This window comes from Halichoeres trimaculatus, unplaced genomic scaffold (assembly GCF_033239565.1).
Source record: "Halichoeres trimaculatus isolate MK-OKI-2021-1 unplaced genomic scaffold, fHalTri1.1 fHalTri1_scaffold_6, whole genome shotgun sequence".
In the NCBI taxonomy this organism is placed as follows: domain Eukaryota; kingdom Metazoa; phylum Chordata; class Actinopteri; order Labriformes; family Labridae; genus Halichoeres; species Halichoeres trimaculatus.
This window is the reverse complement of record NW_027437184.1, coordinates 24,704,364-24,725,486: the sequence shown is the minus strand read 5'-3', so window position 1 is coordinate 24,725,486 and position 21,123 is coordinate 24,704,364. Positions and strand designations below refer to the sequence as shown.

The window sequence follows — 21,123 nt, the reverse complement described above, 5'->3', positions numbered from 1 at the left end:
ACCTTTTTAAAGTGGGTCAAAAGTGAAACATAATCCATCACAGACTAATGAATAAAATAAATAGCTCTCAGATTTTTGGAACTTGTACAAATTCAGACAAAAAGGTTTGTTCTTTAAAAACAGGGTTTGACTGTAAGACTTTATTGAGCTCTGACAGTAAAAGCACAGAGAAATAATCCAGACTGCCCCCGAGAAAATGCTGCTCACTAGGCTTTTTAAAAAAACCTTTAGGCTGTAGGACGGTGAAAAGTGGAGTTAAAAGTGGGTGAAGTGACTTTCATCATACCTAATGGGAAAAATCTCAAGCTACATTAATCTAAAACACTATGTACAGAATGATCATCTCATTGTTACTTCCAGTAAAACATTTAACACTATTCACAGTCCCTCTGATCCCCTCTCCTGAAAACAAAGTGATTTAGAATCAACATCTATTTCAAGTTACAGTACACAACGCTTTGATCACACAAAAAAAGAGACGTTAACGACACAGACAGACACCTACGGATGAAATCCACTCTGTCCTGACTAAGACTCCTCTCTGACCGGAGTGCATCCTGAGAAAAAACTGTTCTGAAAACTCGTCAGGATCCTCTTCTTCTTCTTGAGGAAGCTGACAGTTGTTCTTCCCTCTTCAATGTCGTCTTCCTCCTCTGCCTCCTCTGTCGCGCTGGGCTTCCTGACCAGCTTCAGGTCTGCATGTCCCATATCGCCGATTTCTTTCAGCACCTGAAGCAGAGCACAAAAACACACAGATGTTAGGCGGTGGCTTCATTGAGATGGTTATTCTGTGTGTTGCTCAGTCTTTAAGGAGCCAGCTCACCTTTTTGGTGGGTGTGCATAACGGCGGCTTGAAGAAGGTGCTGTTGTCAGGGCTGTCAGCTGTGGGGTCCGGGAGAGACACGGAGTCTCGAGAAACACTTTCTGCCTGACTGACGTCCTGAAATGATACAAAAAAAAATTCATTAAGTTAAGAAAGAAAACAAACAGCACATCTCTGTATTTTTAGCTCAAGAAAGAATCCAAGTTTCACTTTAAATAAAACAAGTATGACCCATTACAGTGGTTCCCAAAGTGGGGGTCAGGACCCACTGGAGGTCTCAAAACACCGAAAGGGGGCCATGAAATGCCCTCCAAAATCAGAAACTATTAACAACTTCATAGTTCATCTTTTACTGAAAAAATATCACATTTATGATAAAACCATAAAAACAAAAATGTTCGATCCAAAAAAATGTAGGTTGGAGGTGAGTCAGATTATGACCAACGTGTTTAGCAATTTGAGCACATAAATAGTCTGACTCTACACGCCAGGTAAATCGAGCATCTTACACTTCTCTTGTTAGTTTGTGGATTGAAATATTACTGTCTACCTCAGGCAGGGCATTGCTGGTGTTTGGCTCAATGATTTTTGGGGGTGTGGGCTAGAAAGTTTAGGATCTGTTATAATTAACATGCTTGTGGCTGATGTTGTAAGTGTCAGTCTGTTTCAGGTCATTCTTATGGCCTGATACTCAGTAAAACTATGAGTTATCAACTTACTTTTCAATTCTATTTCTTCTTTTTTAACTAAGTAGAATTGTATAAAACAATATTTTTTCAGATACTGTAAAGGTTAAAAAAAGTGTAAAAAGGAAGATTTAATTCCTCTAAAATCAAACTTAATGTTAAATGAATAAACTGATACTTAAATCACACTTATCTTTAACTAATTGTTTGGTATGTTTCGTATCAATTGCAGTTTTTTCAAAACACTTAATCACAAACAGTTCAGACAGCGGTGTGAACAGCAGTAACATTGAATTGAAGAATAAATCTTAATTCTCACTTAATTTTTTGACTTATTTATCATATTTAAATTTAACTCTGTTTAACCAATCACAGTCTTATAATTCTATTGTATTGCTTTTTAACTTGTTTCTATTTTTAGTTTATTTTCCTTTCAAATCATTCCAGTGGATTTGTATGGGATATCTTTTCTTTAAAACCTCCATTTGTTTGTTTTCACTTTTCATTTAATTTAACCTCCAGGATTTCCTCAGTCAGACCTTGTGATAGTGTTTCCTGCGCTCAGCTCTTGTTTCAGTCGTCCTGTATTTGTACACTTCTTTACATGTATGTTTACTGTACGTGCACTAGGGCTGGGACGATTTGCTTTTCTCCCAATTTGATTCTTTTACATTTCGTTCGGCGCCAATTCAATTCAATTGTAATTCTTAGATATTTCCAATTTTTGTGATTTTTAGTGAAATGTGAAAAAGTTTAAGAAGTACTTAAGGAGCCAAATTTTGCCCCCAAAAAAGGCACAGGGATCTGATACCTCAACTTTTTCAACGCAGCTTATAAACAAAGACTAAAATGAAGGACTTAAATTAGAAAAAAAAAAAAGAAAAAGATAACAAAATGACAACAGAACAAAAGATTTTTGCACAAATAACCCTGATACTTCAATACATCTCCAACTTCTAAAGTGCACTGACAGTTTTGAGTGTCACTGTGTTGTATGAAAGATGTATTACAAATAGAGTCTAACTGATTGATATTAACTGTTTACGATCTTCACACACATTCTTAAGTTTCCTCACATGAGATCAGTCAGCAGCCGATGAATGAACTATTCTTATCATCCCCAGTTTCACATCTCAGTGTAAATAAAAGACAGCACCAGATATCAAAGCCCTGCAGGTACCTGATTATCCATATTTCGACACTTCTCGTGGTCACACTGGCAGTTCTCTCCACACGTCATCTTTCCTTTACGGCACCGGCAATGTTTGTTACTGCAGCGTCCTTTACACGCACACTGGACAAGAGGATGGAGACGTTTTTAACATGTTTGCTGCATGGATGTCTAAAACACGCTTCATTTAAAAACCCTCCAGCCTTACGCCAGTTGCTTTTGGTTTTTTTGAAGCTCTGCGCCCTTTATCGGGTTTCTCAGGACGCCACTCTTCAACTTCTTCCTCATCCTCACTTGGAGACATCAGCTCCTCGACGTTGATGTCCATACTCAGAGGTGCTCTGGCTGTGGTGAAGCGCTTTGCTTTAGGCTTTCATTGGAAAGACACAAAGTAACAGAGATCAACACACACATGGACTTAACCATCCCAGATTTCTAAATGAAAAGAAAAGGTTTCTCGATGTCCTAGAGTTAGTGGGTTAAAGGATTCCACTTCTGTCTGACCTTTGGAGGGACGTATTCAAACGTGTCATCTGGGTTTATTTCACTCATGGGTGGAGGAACAAGGACTTTATGTCCACTGGCCAGCTGGAGCAAAGAGAGTTTCTGTGGAGGAGAGCCGACATGAGTGTGAGCCAGAGACACACATTTCACACTGTGCTGCTCATACAAAAGACAAACATAACGATAAGTGAAGAGGTGTGTAAATCATGAGGTCACCTGTCTGTACTGCTCATTCTGCTCCACCAGCTTCTGGTTCTGCTCACTTAACTCTCGTAGCTTCTCAAGCTCTTCCTCCTGAATGTTGGTGAAATAATTAAAAGGTTAGCGTTGTATGCTAATCACCAAAATTTCACCTCAGATTAAACTACGTAGTCAGAGTCTGATCAAACTCTTTTCAGGAGACAAACCTGGAGTTTGAGGCGCTGCAGAAGCTCCTTCTCCTTTGCACTCTCCTCATCTGTCTTTGTTTGGTCTGACTCTTCACAGATGGGTTTGTTCTGGAGCTGGTTCAGCAGGTAAAGAACCTGCTCAAGGAAAAAACACTCAGTATACACGGATCATTTCACTTCATAAGCCTCTTAAAAGACAAAACATATCCACCAACCTTCTCTTGATGCCTCTGTTCAAGCTCTACCAGCTGCTGCTGATGCTCCATGTCCATGGTGGACATCACGTTCCTCTCATCAACCATCATCTTCCTCAGATCCTGTGCGTTGTCCTTCTCCTGTTTGACTTCGCTCTCCAGCTTGGAGTTTGCTGTTTTGGCAGACACCAGCTGGATAGAAGGTCACATGTAGAATCAGATCAGTTTTAGAGTTGGGAAAGTTTACAGCTGTGAATACAGAATGATGTGTTCCTTGCTCACCTCAGACATGGCAACCCTCAGAGCACATTTGGCATCCACTATGCTTGTGATGGCGTCTACGCGCTGCTTCAAACGACTATCGCCGTCTGCCACGAGAACTTTCTGTTGCAGGTCAGCTATCTGTGCATTCCTGATTTTTAAATGAAAAAAAACATCCTTTAACTTTTACATCAAATTGTTTCTTGTAAATTTCTGTTAATTTGAGACAAAAGTTCAAAAGAGTCGGTAAATATTTTTTATAATGACATGATGTAAAAGATGGCAGTAGAAACCTGTGATTCAGACTAACCTGAGGCCCATCTCTGTCTCCAGGTTCTCCAGCTGTTTGGTCAGGGGAGTCTCCAGCGCCCCCTGGGTCTCCAGCTCAGAGATGATCAGTGTGCGACGCTGTGGAGGACAACAAAAGCATCAAACCGACTCTTTCTTTGCTGAAGCTTTAATGTTTTCATACATATCGTCACAGCTGATCCATCACAGCCACGGAGAACTTTCCTCTCACCCTGATTTTAGCAGCAGGTCGCTCTCCTGCTTCCATCTGCTCTTTGAGGTGGTTGATCTCCTGAGCCAGGACCTTTCTGTCCTCCAGCAGGTCTTTGAGGTGACGTCGGGCCTCCTCAGTGCTGACCAACAACTCCACTTCATTGAGAAACCATGACTGGAAACAAAAAACAAGATCAGAGTTAAGGAAGCAAACCCCTGTTTTCAGACGTACAACTCCAACTCCCAATTCCAAAAGAGTCAGATATGGGATGTTAAACTTGAAACATTGATGTAATTTTATGAAAAATAGGCGCTCGTCATAAATTTGGAAGCAACAACATGTTTTTGTTGCATCACTTCCTTTTTTGACACCATTCTGTAAAGTTTTGGGAACCTAAGAGATCAGTTTCTGGAGGTTTTAGAGGTTAACATTTGTTAAATGTCTCAATCTTTCACCGTGTAGAATTTTAGTTGCTGGCCATGGCGGCAGCCACACCTCCTTCTGCGTGCCACTAATCTCTGTTCATTTATAGTGCTCTCCTACTTTGAGTGTGTGATAAGTTCAGACAGGAGCTGCTGGTGACTGCTCTGCTGGACGCTCGTTAAAAATTCAGTTTGTTATTATTTAATTGTCATCTGTGCTTCAGCACTTGAGGCTGCCAAAAGGGGGGGAGGTAAAAGTTTAATTAAAGGTACATTTCAAACTATCAAACTCTATTTTATTAAGAACCTAAACTGCACCCAAACTTTTAGAGGATTTGTTCTGTAGTTCTGTAGCTGCATTTATAATTTTGAATTAGTCACATAATCACTTTTTAAAACGTTTTTTGGGGGCTTTTTTGTAGAGGACAGTGGATAGAGTACAAAAACACGACAAGGGTGGGGGGTGACATGAAGGAAAGAGGCCACAGGCTGGATTCAAACCCAGACCACCTGCATGGGGGGCAAACCTCATGGAGCGGGACCTAAACTACTAGGCTATCTGCGCTCAAGTCATGTTATAACTCGGGGTGCAACTATCACAATTTTCTGGTCGATCACCAATCACCAATCTTTAAAAAGCCTGACCTGCCGATACCGATTTTCTTTTTTTATAATTGACAGCATACGTGCAACGTTCTAATCTTATTTTACTGAAAATCATGGAACAATACCTGTGAAAAAACAAAATCTTTATGTTTTAACTTAAACAACCAATAAAGGGTCCTGAGTTTTAGGTCTCAGAGCAAAAAAGCAACAATGGCTGGCTGTCAGACCTTCCCATAAAGCCATTTACACAACTCTAACATAAACACACAAGTGCTTAAATCTACAGTCTAGTATGAAACAGTCTCATCATTAACTAAATTTCATTTAGAGTTTGTTTGTAATCGCTGTTTGTTTTCTACCTTGACTCTTGCAGTAGCTCCTTCCACTCCTTTGTTGTGAGCATCTTTGCGTTTGTCTGCCACCTCACTTCTCTTCTGCAGAGCATCTTTTAACCGCTTGTTTGCAGCTGCAGCCTGTGGAAGAAATGATGATGCACTGAAATCATTTCAATCTTAAAAAAAAAAAAAAAAAAAAAGATATTTTTATAACTAAGGAAGAAAAAATCCAGCTAATCCCCCCGTGTCTACTGACAGCAGTGGTACAATCAGACCGAGAGGGCTCACCTCTTCAGTTTTACGACGCAGAACGTTGGCCTGTTTCTGGAAATCCCTTTCCATTTTAAGCAGCTCGTACTGACGTTTGCGATCCTGTAAGACGAAGAAAAATCAACTGAGGGGTCTGGAAAGTCAAAGAAGCTCACGTGAAATGTTGAGAGGAGAAAAGGGTTTGACAGCAGGATCTTGAACAAACTGTCAGTTATTACCTTCTCCTTCAGCTGCAGCACCTCGCGGTCCTTCTTGCTCTTCCAGAGTCTGAACTTTTCAGAGTCGTCCCTCATCTGCCTCATCAGCTGTGTGCGCTGAGACTTCATCGCCTGTGAGAACAACAGGGTTATTATGGGTGTGTTTGGCTTTTATGTGGAACAAGAAGTCAAGGAAATAAAGATAATGCTCCAAGCAGAGCTGGTGCACATGATGCCATGTGATCAAAGAAAAGTGTTTTGAGGTTTTTTATCACTGTGGTGGCGTAAGCATCAAGACGGACAGTTGCAGGAAAAAGGAGTTTCTGATAAAACTGTTTTTTTTTAACTTTCGTTTTTTCTTTAGAGACAGGGTCTATGTTATATTCTTTTTGATTAGTATTAATTATTTTCATTGACATGATTTTTTTTTTTTTTTTAAAAGAGAGTCCATTTCATTTTCATTGTATTTTTTTCTCCTTCTTGTTTGTTAAATTTATTATATTTTTTGTTTAATTTATTTTATTTAAAAGATCCTGACCTTTTAACTACAGTTAAATACTCTTAAGAAATTAAATTTCTTGCTTTTGATATGGTGTACTCACTTTATTATCCCATTTATCATAATTACATCAATGAAAAAATGGAAAAAAAATCAAAATAATATTGACAATACTATCGTTTATCTGCAATAATATTTTGGAAAATTATCGTCTAGCAAAATTTGTTATCGTGACAGGCCTAGTGTCAGTGCATTTTTGACCTTAGTAAATTTGATGAAAGAAAACCCTGCTTGCCTGTATCTCCTGCATGAGCTTGCTGACTTTCTGGACGGAGGACTCTTTGAGTTTCAGCAGCTTGGACTGCTCCAGAAGTTTCTTTTTCATATCTACGAGCTGACCCTCGAGCTCCTGCAGCCTCTTCCTGCGCTGCTCACTCAGCCTTTGAGAAGAGATGAAGACTCATCAGACCACATTTTATATTAAAACAAACTCAGCAAAGCAAGTGTATGCACAGGCACAACCTAAATGTCCATACTTAGCATGGTTGGTGTCTTTCTTTGCTGTCTGGAGAGCTAAAATCAGGTCCTCTTTCTCCTTTTGGAGGGAATCAACTGCAGACTGCAAGCTTGTTACATTTCTCTGTAAAACAAAAAGTTCAATAAATAAAGTTTTTCATTGTTCTTAAACAATACAAAACTTTGAATTCAACCCAAAAAAATGACCAACTCACGTTAAGTAAAAAACACATACAGATCTCTAAGGCTCTCCAGACTTCTGACAGAAATTAAGCTGTGTCCAAATAAACTGATCAGTTGTAAATGATTAAAATAACCTCCAGAGTCACAGTGCAGATTAAAAATCCTCCCACCTGGTGTTCGGACTGCATGGGCTCCAGCTGGGTGTCATTCTGACACATTTTCTTCACAAAAGCTTCTTTCAGGCTCAACACTTTGTTCAGCTCAATCAGCTCCTTGGACAGCTGGGCCTGCCGCAGTGCATGATGGGTCGTAAAGTCCTCTGGGGAGTCTTTGGCAGCCACGGCTGTGACGTCCTGTTTGATGAGTAAGAGCGAAAGACTGTGAGGTTTTTCTTTTTCAAACAATTGGTGTGAAAAACACTAATTCATCAGGAGGGAAAACATTCAACATACCGATGGGGAATCCTCTGCTGAATTTTTACTGCCATTCCCTGAAACGTCCTGTCCATCCTCGCCTGTGGTCATGGCATCGATGGTGGCAGCAATTCCAGCACTCTCACTCTAAGGAGAAGGAAACGATAAACCATGTCATTTTTTTGTAACCCATTTCCTTGATCAAATGATTAAATACAGCTGACTCAAGGTCAAGCATTAAATGCAACTGCTCCTTAGCGTCACTCTGCATAACTAGCTATTTTTCTGACACGTTGTTTTTAGTCATTTTTAAACATTTCATATTAATCAGGGGCAAAATAACACACACAGGACATAAAACAAAAAAGACGTGAGGAAACCATCACTTGGAGATAATGGACAGAGAAACCATATCAGAGTGTGAAGGTAACGTCCATCACAGACACCATCTACATACTGACCCGGATGTAGGACGACCTTGACTTTAAGACAACCATCCTCTTTTAGAGGCCAATCTTCAGAAAAAAACACTGACAACTAAAATTTACTTTGTTTAAAGAAACTGTATTTTATTGAAATTTTATTGAAATTATGAGAACATTTTTGAAAAAAACAGTTAGAGACTGCTTTTATTTTTGGCTCTTAATACAGCCACAAATATCTGTATTTCAAATGTTATTCTGATGACAGCTCTGTAATAGGCATGCCTTTGTTTAATTTCTCAATAATGTTACATTTCACCACTTTGAGGACCATGATAAGCTTTTCTTTTACAGTTCTCATTTTTCAGACTGTCTTTTTGGGCCATCTTGCCATCTTCGGACATGACATTGTCAGACATCACAATTCATAACTCTGTATTTTTTGGATGCCTGACAGTTGTTTAACGTCTCCGCTCCACTGACCATCATTATCTTAGCACTAACATCACAACTCCACCTCAGCTGCCTGTTAACTTTTGGTCCACTTTGCTCTGGACAATCACTGCGCCTCCATAGCGCCCGTCACTGTGTCTCTGCTGTGATCAACACATCACTGCAGCCACCGTGAGGTCACTGGCTTCAGAAAAAGCAGGTGCTCTTTGCTCAACTATCAGCATGTGTCAATGGTTAGACTCTGTTTATGAGACAACCTCTACTGTTTCATATTATTTCCGTGGGAAAAAAATGTCTTATATCCAGGTCAGTACAGTATTTTATCTGCTGCTTTAAGTCTTGGAAAAAGAAACGCATCAACTAAATTTCAAGATTTAGCTGAGGTTTGGAGGTTTGGGGTTATCATTTCTTCGTTTTTGTTTTGTTTCAAAAGCCAAAAAAATTATCTGTACCCTACACAAATATTATTTTTTCCCCAATGAAATTAACATTTTACCCAAAAATGTAGTACGAATTAAATATTTAGGCTTGAATAATTTCAAAAGTAAGACATTAGCTTTTCAAACACTGCAATTCTGCAACAGAGCTTGGACAGAGCTCTGCTGTCATTCAACAACCTGAAAGCGTGATATTGTGACTACGTTTCCCACAGATCATCTCTGCCTCCCACGTTACACTTCACCACTTATTCCACCATCCCACCTCTGAGGGAGGCTCAGAGACAGAACAACTTTGCCCAAAATGTTTTTATCACACAACTTCTTTTTTTTTTATCAGAGTCTGGTAGAAGCTGACTATTGTACCTTAAGCTCCAGGATGACGTCCTGTAGGTTCTTCATCACCTCAACGTTCTCTTTCAACTCCTGGTCCTCCAAAGTCCCCAGAACCTTCTCAAGATCCACCGTGCAGCTGCAGAACAGGTTGAAAAGAAACATGAAACCTGAAGTCGTCGACAAGGAGAGTTGAAGCTGCGTTTTTTTTCTTTGAGTCATTGTTGAAAGACATTTAGTGATTAAGGGAAAAAGGGAAATCCCTTTTTTAATTTTTTCCACTAAAATGAAAATTCAGTCTTTAAATGATTCTTGTAGCTTCACTCAATTTGTGTACTTACGCCGCATGATGTCGCAGTTGTTCCAGTTTGCCCTGTAGTTTCTCATTTGCTTGTTCTGTCTATAAAATAGACAAACAATGAGCCAAACATGACACAGACAAATCATACAATGGAGATCTAGAAAGATAAAATGTGTTTTCATTATTTTTAAACTTCTTAATGTTTTATTTAAACGCCAATTTCAGCTCCCTGTGTTTTTTCTGTTCCCATGGTTCAAGTGAGCACATTATTACTCACACACAGTTTCCCCATCAGCTCTTCACAATGAGTGTAGAGGATGGTTTGTTTAGTGCTCTGGCTCGGGCCTGGCTCACCATAATGATCTTCTCGAACATGAAGGCAGTCTGTCCAGCAGCCTCACTCAGCTCTCTGCTCAGTTTATTGTTCTCGTCCTGCAGAGCGCGGTTCCTTTCCAACAGCTTAGTCACACTCTCTGCTGACTCGGGCCTGAAACACAGGGACTGAGTAACTGTTATGGCCTTTTGTTACGGGTAAATTGTGCCTGGGGGTGCATTTATCTGACATCACATAGGTAGGACATCACATAATAGGGAGGTTTTATTTACCCAGAAAGCACTGGGGCAACTCCTCCACGAGCATGCAGAAGCATCACCTGCAGTTCCTGAACCTAAACGCCATCAGAAGAAGAAGAATCAAGTTTACTGACCAAGAACGTGTACACATACCTGTGTAAAGAATCTTTTGTTTGTGATGGTTACACCATGGGGTTACTGCAAATGAACTGTGACACGTTAAAAGATGCTATGAGGAGGATCTGTTTTAATTTGACTCCCTCGCCACCTTTTGGCCCGGAGTCTTCGCACACTGTCTTAATTACTTTTAGTGAGGCATGTGTTTGTTTTAGAATTAAATGGAGATCAGATCGAAACAAATTTTCTTTGGCTGTTAACTTTTGGTCCACTTTGCTCTGGACAATCACTGCGCCTCCATAGCGCCCGTCACTGTGTCTCTGCTGTGATCAACACATCACTGCAGCCACCATGAGGTCACTGGCTTCAGAAAAAGCAGGCGCTCTCTGCTCAATTATCAGCATGTGTCAATGGTTAGACTCTGTTTATGAGACAACCTCTACTGTTTCATATTATTTCAGTGGGAAAAAAATGTCTTATATCCAGGTCAGTACAGTATTTTATCTGCTGCTTTAAGTCTTGGAAAAAGAAATGCATCAACTAAATTTCAAGATTTACAACAAATTTTCTTTGTTCGAGACAACTTTTTACTGGATACAATGTAATGAGGTTTTATTTATCAATACAGTTACGTAGTGCAACGGTTTGAAACATGACATCAAGCCAACGTCGTAGCAGCCAGCTATATGTTAGCGACATCAGCATCCCGGTGCTCCGACGTATCTGTAGTTTAGCGTGACAATACTGTCAGTGTCAGTTTGTAAGTAGTTTAGTAGCTGTTTATATTTAGCACAGCTAGCAGTCCGGTGCTCTACGACATGTCTGTAATGTGTAACATTAGTAAATATAGGTTATGTCCTGCCAGTCATCTACCAAACAGAGCTAGCGTAACCTCACTCTTCATTTTATTGATAGACTCTCAAGTTTGAACAGACCACTGCAGAATAACTGCTGTCTGTGGGTTGGAATGAACATTATCACTACTGCTCTATCACTCTCTCATTTATCTTTTTTCATCTGCTCTTCTGTCGTTTTTCTGTCTGACAGTTAGGCTCCTGTGTCCACCATCACTACAAAATTAATAACAGAAATCATTTTCAGCAGAGAAAATCACAGATCTCTGTATTTTATCTCTTCTCTCTACTAAACTTCCTCAGCGGGCATGGTGTTGTCATAGAGACCTAGACGTGCCGTAAATCAATCCGTCTGGTCGTCCCAATCGGGAAGCTAAGAAGTAGCTAAAATAACCTGTAACCAGCAATATTGGCGCTGATAATCTCATTTTAAAGTGTGGATTACGATCAGGCATATAACTAGAAGGGAGACTTTTTCAAGATCACTTTCAAACTCCTCACAGCCCCTTTAATAAGGTTAAATTCAGACATTTCTGACAGTAACAACAACCTTAGAGCTTCTGCCAAAAACTGTTGGAAGATAAACCCCCTCACAGATGTAACTGTCTTTATCCTGAATAGGAGTCTTTAGCTTTATCTACATTTGCTCCAAACTCCTGAAATCTTTCAGATTTTTTTTTGCCAATAAACACACAAAGCGGAATGTATGTGCAGTATTGTAACATAAGTAAGCAGCAGTTTGTACTTTGTACTTCTGCGCTCTTTTACCTGTTGTTTCAGGCGGCTCATCTCTGCAGCTCTGGGGTCAACATTGACAATCGGTTTGTTTTTAATCTTGCGAGCCCTGTCGGCGTATCGTAGTGTGTTGATGGTCTCTTCCATATTTGAGTCTGCGGGACTGACGCAGGCAATCATCAAAGTGTGGCTGTTGCCTCCCAAAGAATCTGATGAAAGGAAGAAAACAGGAAAAGAATACAGTTCACAAAAAGCACTCAGAGAATTATTCTGCAGTTACTGAATCAGTGCATTGTTGCTGTTTTGAACCACTTTGACAAGGATTGCTGGCATATTAAGAAAAAAATGGTAAACAATTTGTTGATCTTCTTACCATGTACTAAATTTACACATCAGCATTTAAATTTCTTTTGTGGACCCAGGCAATAAAAAACTTTTCATCAAAGCTAAGACAAACAGGCTGCCCACTCTGATTCCCACATATTATTTTCTCATGTTTGAAGTTTTGAACAGTATCTGAGGCCGCCCTAATGACCACAAAGTAACTCTTGAACAGCTAAATCAAAGCGTACCTTGTAGCAGGCGGGTGAGTTTGGAGTCTCTGTAGGGAACAAAGGTGTTTTTCTTGCTTTCATCCCCTAAGGCGCTGATCACATTACCCAAACACAAAAGGCCCCGATTGATGCTGATGCCTGAACGGAAAGTGAATATCATCAAAACAGAGTTCTCGATACAAAGCCCACGCTTCAGGATAGAGGAGAGGACACAGAAATGTTCTTCTTACTTTACACCACTGGGAGAAACATCTTTTTAGAAGGTAAATCTGAAGACAAACATAAACGTTTTACCTTCCTTTAAGCGATCCCCCTCTGCTTTGGTTTTCTTCTGCCTCTCTGAACCCGCCAGATCCACAAGGTGCAATTTAGAAACAATCGAGTCGACTCTGCAACAAAGGATTACACAAACAATGAACTCTAGAAAAACTCAACTTTTAGAAGAAAATGTTTTGTTTAAACTGGAATGAGAAAATGTGGCACATACACACTAACTCAGCTTAGGGGCAAGCTGTGTTTTTGATAAGGTGCAACAGAATAACCAATTTAAAGCTGTTCCAAGTAAATTCAGTAAGTTAAGCAGAAAAAAAGATCTGCAAATAAAAGTTTGACCTCAATAAATATGTTGTGCTCAAATTAAAAAAATAGCCAGAATAGAAATGTTTCAGTCGCAGTCAAAAAACATAACAAAGCCCATCTCATTGAGGAGTTTCCTGAATCAAGGCATCACAGCTGTTTCTTTCACCACTTTGGTGTTAGAAATGCAATTTAATATATCCAGTAAGGGGCTTTGGTTGTGTTTTGAAAGTTCAACATTATTCCCAAAAGGAATCCAGCACTTTTGTGCCTGCTGTGCAAATGAGACAAACATTACACTGTCTACTTCACAACATGTATACAGTGGCTTAAATGCACCACAAGTCATGACGCTGACCTACTATGTGGCCACTTTCCCCAATCAGACACATAAAGTAGTATATTATACGTAGTCTCAATCCATTCTCAGTAAATTATTCCTGAATCCCAAAGAGGGGGTATCATGCGTCTCGTATTTTAAACATGGATAGACACTGTCTGGCCAAAAAAAAAGTTGCTACCAAAGAAAAAGGTCTCACACACACTAGTATTTTGTTGTACCACCTTTAGCTTTGATTACGGCACGCATTTGCTGTGGCATTGTTTCCATAAGCTTCTGCAATGTCACAAGATTTATCTCCAGCCAGTGTTGCATTATTTTTTTTCCAAGATCTTGCATTGATGATGGTAGAGTCTGACCGCTGTCAGTCAGCAATCAGTGAGGCTAACTGGAAAAAATTCTGCAGTTTGCCAGGGAGCATAAAGATTAGACTCTGGAGCAATGGAAGAAGGTCATGTGGTCTGATGAGTCCAGACTCCCTGTTCCAGAGTGACGGGCCATCAGGGTAAGAAGAGAGGCAGATGAAGTGATCACCCATCATGCCTAGTGCCTACTGTCCCAGCCTGTGGGGGCAGTGCTATGATCTGGGGTTGCTGCAGTTGGTCAGGTCTGGGTTCAGCAACAGTCTGTGCTCAAAGAATGAGGTCAGCTGACTACCTGAATATACTGAATGACCAGGTTAGTCCATCAACAGATTTTTTCTTCCCTGATGGCACGGCCATATTCCAAGATGACAATGCCAGGATTCAGACTCTACCATCATCAATGCAAGATCTTGGTGAAAAATTTGTGGAACACTGGATGGAAATAAATCTAGTGAAATAACAGAAGCTTATGGAAACAATGCCATGGTGAATTTGTGGTGTAATCAAAGGGCAGTCCAACAAAATACTAGAGTGTGTGACCTTTTTTTTGTGGGGCAAATTTTTTGGGGGCCGGCCAGTGTAAATTAATAATGCTGGATGTAAAATTAAATGAATGCAGATTTTTAAATCGCTACATTGTCATACGCTGTGGGAATCCCTGAATCTGTCTGTAAACTGCTCAAACATCTCATTCTGAAAAATAGCAGATTTGCTGAAACAAAAATATTGTTGCATTAAGAACCTCTTACTGGTTTATGACTTGTTGGAGGGGCAAGCCTAGATCATGTAATTCTTTTTGTAGCTCTGCCCCCTACAGGCCTCCGGAGACTGGCCAATCAAAGGAAAGTGGGTTTGTAAAGCGGGGAGCCTTCGCAAAGAGACAGCAGCTAAAATGAGGCATTTCAGGAAGGCTAAGGGTTTTCTTAAACACCAGTGTGAAGGTTTTTTTGAGAGTCAATCATGAAAGCTACTACTGGAATCCCTTAAAAAAGCAGAATAGCCCCTCTTTAAGCATGCAACATTAAGTGTTTCCAATACACCACAGGATGTAGTACACATGCAGGGTGTGTGAACCTTGATGCTGTGTAAAACTCAAGTCAGAGTCAAATGTGACCGACGTTAGCCAAAGTGAGGATAAGAGAAAACATCCCCAAACTGACTTGTCATTTCCCCGACGCTGCTCCAGTGTGATGGTGAAGATTGCATGTGAGCGAGATGAAGTCGCGTTCATGGCTGTAGAGCCTACAGTACGCGCAGAATTTCCAAGTTCGAGACAGCTGACCATCTCATAGGCAGAGAACACCTGCTTCTCTGTCAAACCAACAATCTGGAAAGAAAATGATTTGACAAAATGTAAAAACAGAAAAACTGACAACATGCTAAATATAAGAAATGTGGAAAACATAAAGGACTAAAAACACTGGGGTGATTGTCATTCAATGAGCTTCAACAAAATGATTAAACATGTGCACTGATTACAAAATGTCTCACCTTGATGCCATCTTTAGGGTCTTCCCGAATACAGATGGTGGGTTTATCTTTGGACAGAAGGTCCAATATATCCTCATTATAGATCTACAAACAAAAGGATGAAACAGGATCACTGAATAAGAAAACCATCTGGATATTCACAGCATTTGTTCCATGTTAATGAATGTTTGTCCACAAACCTCCAGGTAGGATACTGTCAGGTGGAATTCACAGTCTGACCTCTTCTCCTTCTCCTCAAAGATCCTTTTTATAACTCTTGGTATAACTCCAACTGAAGGATCGTTTTCTTGAGCTGATGTGTACGTGCCGCCCATGGAGAAGGTCTTCCCTGATCCAGTCTGTCCATATGCAAGAACTGTGGCATGGTAGCCTGAAAAAGGGCAATATATTGAGCACATTAATCAATGATGATCAGAAATACTGTTAGAATTAGGAGGCATCTTGGTCATATCTAGGTTGCAGCTGCCTTTGTGTAGTCTCATTTGCGCAAAATTTCAAAAAATATCTGCTGTCACAGAATTTTGACTCTAGGGAACAAGGTTAAACCAGGGAGACTAACTTTCTACCTAAAGTTAATGGATCACAGTTTAAAAATCAAAGTTACCTTTGAAAAGTCCATTCAATAAAGAGGACACAGCCGTAGTGAAGACTTCTTCTTGTTCAGCAGTGGGATCAAATACATAATCATAGGTGAAAGCTTTCTCTGTGCCAACAATCACCTGAAAAGAAACAACAATGAGCAAACGTCAAAAACTGCAGAACACAGCTGTATAACACGTAAAATGACTTTTACATGCAACAATGTAAATTCAAATTAAACAGAAACTGATTCTTTCTCTCATCTGTTGAGCTCAGACCTGTGGCTCCCCAGGCACAAATGTCAGACAGCCCTGACACCCCTCGTTGATTTCTTTGGGAATCAGTGGACGACAACGTAAGGCAACCCGCACAGGGATCACCTTTGCATCTTCGTGTGACATGATGCAGGACCACAACCTTTACCTGGAGATAACATCAACATGGAGAGGATTATAATCACAACAAAGCCAAGTAATACACATCAGAAAGAATGACGAGATGACATGACATTGGTTATTCTGGACTTATTAAACAGAAGAGACAAATACTCCTATGTCTTCATGTTTAGGACAATACCAAATGCAGGGTTATTGAAACACCACGTGAATGGACTTGTACGATCATTGTCACAAACTGGTTTTGAGATACATGAGTGCACAATAGCTCAATAAGTCTAGATACCAAACAGTTTTGAATTTCATCCTACCAAGATTTTCTCTCCTTGTCAAACATGTAAACTAGAAAAGCAGTCAGAGAGCGCAGACCTCCGCCAAGCATATTGTGATAGTGACGCAACACTTTAGTCCTACTTTAATGTTATACTCCCTTTCAGCAGACTGTCTGCTACAATTTGGTGTTAGTTGCAGGTTTGTACCATAATTTGTTACCTGACAGTGTTGAAAATTATAATGACCTAGTACATATTTCATATTCCAGATCTTAGTATCCAGAATATTGCCAGGATCTGGATTGTACTTTTACATCTGTCCGAAATGATGGTGATCTTGTCTTGTATTATTTTGCAAAGCAAGTAGACCATTTATTGTGGAGTTTTAAATAGGGCTGCAGCTATCGAATATTTTAGTATTCGAGTATTCTACTGAACATCCCATCAATTAATCGAGTAATCGGATGAAATACATTTTTGTTTAGTTAAAGAGCAGTTATTTTTTCTAATGAAAATTTTTCTCTTTAAGAAATAGAATTTTCTGATACAGCATGTAAGAGTAATAAGTAATAAGAGCACTTGCTTTGGTAGCTCCAAAATTTGTAAACACACTTTGACACATTTTTTGTGCCTTGTACATCCCATCAAATGTTGCGTACCCAAATGGCACCCGTTTTGTAGAATGACCCATTAGTCTCCAAACTCCAGAAAAGAAGCTAGATTTGTTGCTAGTTGCTATTTTGTATAAGAGGTAGCTTGAGGGGTCTGAAAACTTTCTTAATATGGCCTCAGCTCTATTTGAAATACCACTCTTTGATCTTTTAAAAAATAAAACGATTCCTCGAGGCGGAGAAAATTACACAAGTAATTTTTGTAATCGAGTACCTTGAATCATTCGAGGAGTCGTTTCACCTCTAGTTTTAAACACATATTGTGAAAACCACCCTATCTTACTATGAGAAAGAACTCATAAAAATCCTGACAGTGATCTGGATCACCTCCAAAACTTAATCACCTGTACCTTATCCTATTTTGAACATTTCCTAAAAATTTCATCAAGATCTGTTTGTTACTTTTTGAGTTATGTTGTTCACAGACAAACTCTCTTAAAAACATAACCTCCTTGGCGGAGGTAATAACAATAAATGCAAAATAGTTGGCTGACCAAAGTGGTAAGGATATCAAAAGATGATGGACTGATCCTTGCATGGTAGATGTTGAACACAGTTAAGCACATATTGACAAGTTTGGACTGGCTGTTTATTAAATCCCATTGTAATGTAGTATGGGGGAAATATGTTAAGTGTCAGACAGTGTGAGATCCTCAGAGGGAGGAGCTGTGTAGTTTCATTAGCCATTCCTGCCTGTGGTGCGATGCGGTGTGGTGCATTTATGGCTCATTAGAAAAAAAAAAAGGGAGAAGCAATGCAAAGACTAGGGATGAACAAACCCAGCAGAAATCAGTGATCAAAGGGACGATCCATAATCTATTCAGCTAACTCTTGGTCTCATCCTCATCATAAGGAACAGAGAAGGTTGCAATTATATGGGTATTAGATCAGATCAGGATCAGATGATATCAAAGCCCAGGTATATAGATTGACGTAAGAACTTAAAAGTAAAAACCCATACTGTGATTCCAAACATCATTTTTTAGTCCTCATTTCCTTTATCAGTGCAAATTTTTATTGATTTTTTTGTAGACTGGCTACACTGGAAGTTAAATATTGACTTTCCCATGCATGGGTTTTGTAGCTTGCCAGACTTGGACAAATGTGGTCAGCTGCAATAATTAGCATAACAATAGACATCTCATTGGTGCTTCGGTTTTTATAGTTGACAAAAGGTGGGCATGTGATTTAAAACCATGTAGCCCTGTAAATCAACATCTATTTTATAGCATTTTAACAGGAGAACTTCATTTTACAACACTATAACCTCAGAGTCAGTATTTACAAATGTGGCAAGCTGTCTCCTTAAGACATATCCTCACAGGCCTATCACCTATTTCTGTCTGGGACATTAGATCCAGTCAGTTTGATGTGTTAACAATGAAGCTTTCAGTGGTGAATAACAAAATGCCTCCATGTCCCAGGAAATCTCCATGAATGAGTTGCCATGGAGATCAACGAGTTCTATTATTCACGCAGCCTATGTGGAGCAGCTCCGTGGTTAGTATGGGGATGACAGCATAACATGTAGCCACATATCCGTTTACGTTCATTAAAAACTGAGAGATGACACGTTGGATTATTGTGCGGTTTTAATTTGAGGGTGGGTTGTGTTACGCAGCCTACAGCTTTAACGGTCTGCGGCATACGTAGCACGCAGCCTTACGTTTTTCAAAGACGTACAACAAAACTATATTTCTCGAAACTAGACTTCGTAGTTTTCTACGTAAAACTCAGTTCGAAATAGTCATTATACAACCCTCTGCGTCAATTCAATGGTGCCGAGACTGACTACCCCATTCAGTAAAACCGTGTGGAGTCAACGTACCTTCTTAAGCGTCCTCCTGTGACAACTTTTTAATATCACGAAAACTGCATTCAACGGTTCCAGTTGACAATGTACAGCACTGTCACCGGACACTGAAAATGAACCGACCTGACAATATGCCACCCGTTACGGTTATCTTAGTTAACTTTGGTTTCTTGTCCCTGTCTGCAATGTTGAAAAAACAGCCCGCCAGTTTCAAACGGAAAGCCCCGCCCCATCTTCTTCTTCTACTTTAAGATATCCGGTAGAGTTTACGCAGCTCGGCTGAGACACTGACCTCTACAGGAAAAAAAAAACACTATGAGTACAACACATCAACCAAGGCACAAAAATACACTGCCTTTACTGCATTATCTTTTACTCTGTTTATCCGAACAGTACAATAAAAACAAACTGTAAGCTTGTTTTTCTCTAAGCCTATTTGACTCCTTCACTTTTTTTACGTATCCTGCTCACAGAGAAAGCTTTTGGTTTTAATTTTCTTCAGCAGTTTTTTTTCCACAGAGGCCCATTTCCATGGAAGCCTTTTCACTCCCAGTGAAAAAATAAAAATAAAAAATAAGAATAACATTAATCAAAAAAAAAAAAAAAAAAGATTTGTACGTCATTACAAGGAGATTCAAAGTCACATTTATCAGATACTTTTCTTTTTTTCCCACTGTGGAAATGGGCTTTCATATGGCCATTTTCAAGACTTTTGTATACTTCTTTTGTTATCAAGTCAGTGAACAAATCGGCATTCTAATGCATTATCAACATCAATAAGGATTCTGTTTTCCTAGTACTAAGCTTAAGCTTCAAAGGGGCATCTGTGTATGTACAAGATTTAGGCTTGGAGGTTTTGCAGTCCATGTCTAAGACTGAAAGTTTATATCACATGCTTGGCATAAATGACCAGTATTTTATATCATAGTTAGAGAGGGGAGGTGAGTCACCATTGTCACATGAGAGTTCATCTATGTAGGTTCTGAAATAAAGGCAGTTAGATAGGTGTTGCTTCAAGACAAATTACAGAGAAAGATTGTGAAAGGACGATGGAAGAGAACAAACATCGTACTCAAGCTGCCCAGGGAACAGCACGTGGCTCGATAACTGTGTCAGATACTCGTGCCAAGTTGAGAAATTGAAATAAAAGACTTTAGCACAGTTTTTATTATCATCATTATTTATTAATTTCAAGAAAAGAGGAGGAAGACTGCAGAAAGAAAGCTGAGTAGGTGACATGACATCTCTTCTGATGAGATGAGTTTTCGGCTCACAGTGGGGGAAAAAAAGGGTGTGACTCCTGTGTTCTGGCTGGAGGAGAAAGGTCATTATTCTGGGAAGCAGAGGGAGAAAACAGCTGAGTCCAGATAAAGTGATGATGAGGTTTCTGCAGGGGGGAGAGAGAGCGCTATATGAAAAAGCAATATGCCAGGTGTCAGAGCCTGGACTGGTCTCCTGATAAGCTGCAGTATTGGATTCATACATTCTTAAAATGACACACAAGCGTTACCAGAATGGTTCTCCTTGATCTAGATTTTGTCCCACCAATAAATCAGAGAGTTTAATAATGCATAAAGAGGTGCTGCCAGGGTTTTTTGGCCCTGAAGGAAAAATAGTATCATACTTGTCCCTGTAATTTTAGTACTGTGAATGTAACATTTTTCAAGGTTCCTGCCACTCTGTGGTCCATGGAAACATCCTCAACTGTTATCCTCTATACAGCACCCCCAAATGTATTACCTAATAAATATTAATAGAACAGTTTTAATACAAAATCTATGACTTTTTTTTAACTTTATGTGGTGGAAATTTCAACAACAGTGGTCATGCATTCCCTCTCCAACACAGATGTCTGGATTGGCCTACACCCT

General features: G+C 39.7%; 1 protein-coding gene across 1 annotated transcript; it reads right to left on the bottom strand.

The window, feature by feature from the left end:
• Positions 1-19,475, bottom strand: kif4 (kinesin family member 4). The gene is made up of 31 exons (XM_074672993.1): positions 19,268-19,475; positions 16,380-16,524; positions 16,127-16,241; positions 15,702-15,892; positions 15,523-15,606; positions 15,192-15,358; positions 13,045-13,139; positions 12,769-12,888; positions 12,230-12,405; positions 10,524-10,585; positions 10,272-10,404; positions 9,958-10,016; positions 9,650-9,755; positions 8,011-8,118; positions 7,729-7,911; positions 7,396-7,499; positions 7,155-7,299; positions 6,382-6,492; positions 6,182-6,265; positions 5,918-6,031; positions 4,549-4,704; positions 4,339-4,436; positions 4,050-4,179; positions 3,789-3,959; positions 3,592-3,708; positions 3,401-3,478; positions 3,185-3,286; positions 2,889-3,050; positions 2,690-2,803; positions 824-940; positions 1-729 (listed from the first exon to the last, which is right to left on the bottom strand). The coding sequence occupies exons 2-31, from the start codon at positions 16,500-16,502 to the stop codon at positions 529-531; spliced, it is 3,726 nt and encodes a 1,241-aa protein (XP_074529094.1). The 5' UTR covers positions 16,503-16,524; positions 19,268-19,475; the 3' UTR covers positions 1-528.
• Positions 19,476-21,123: the final 1,648 nt, after the last annotated feature.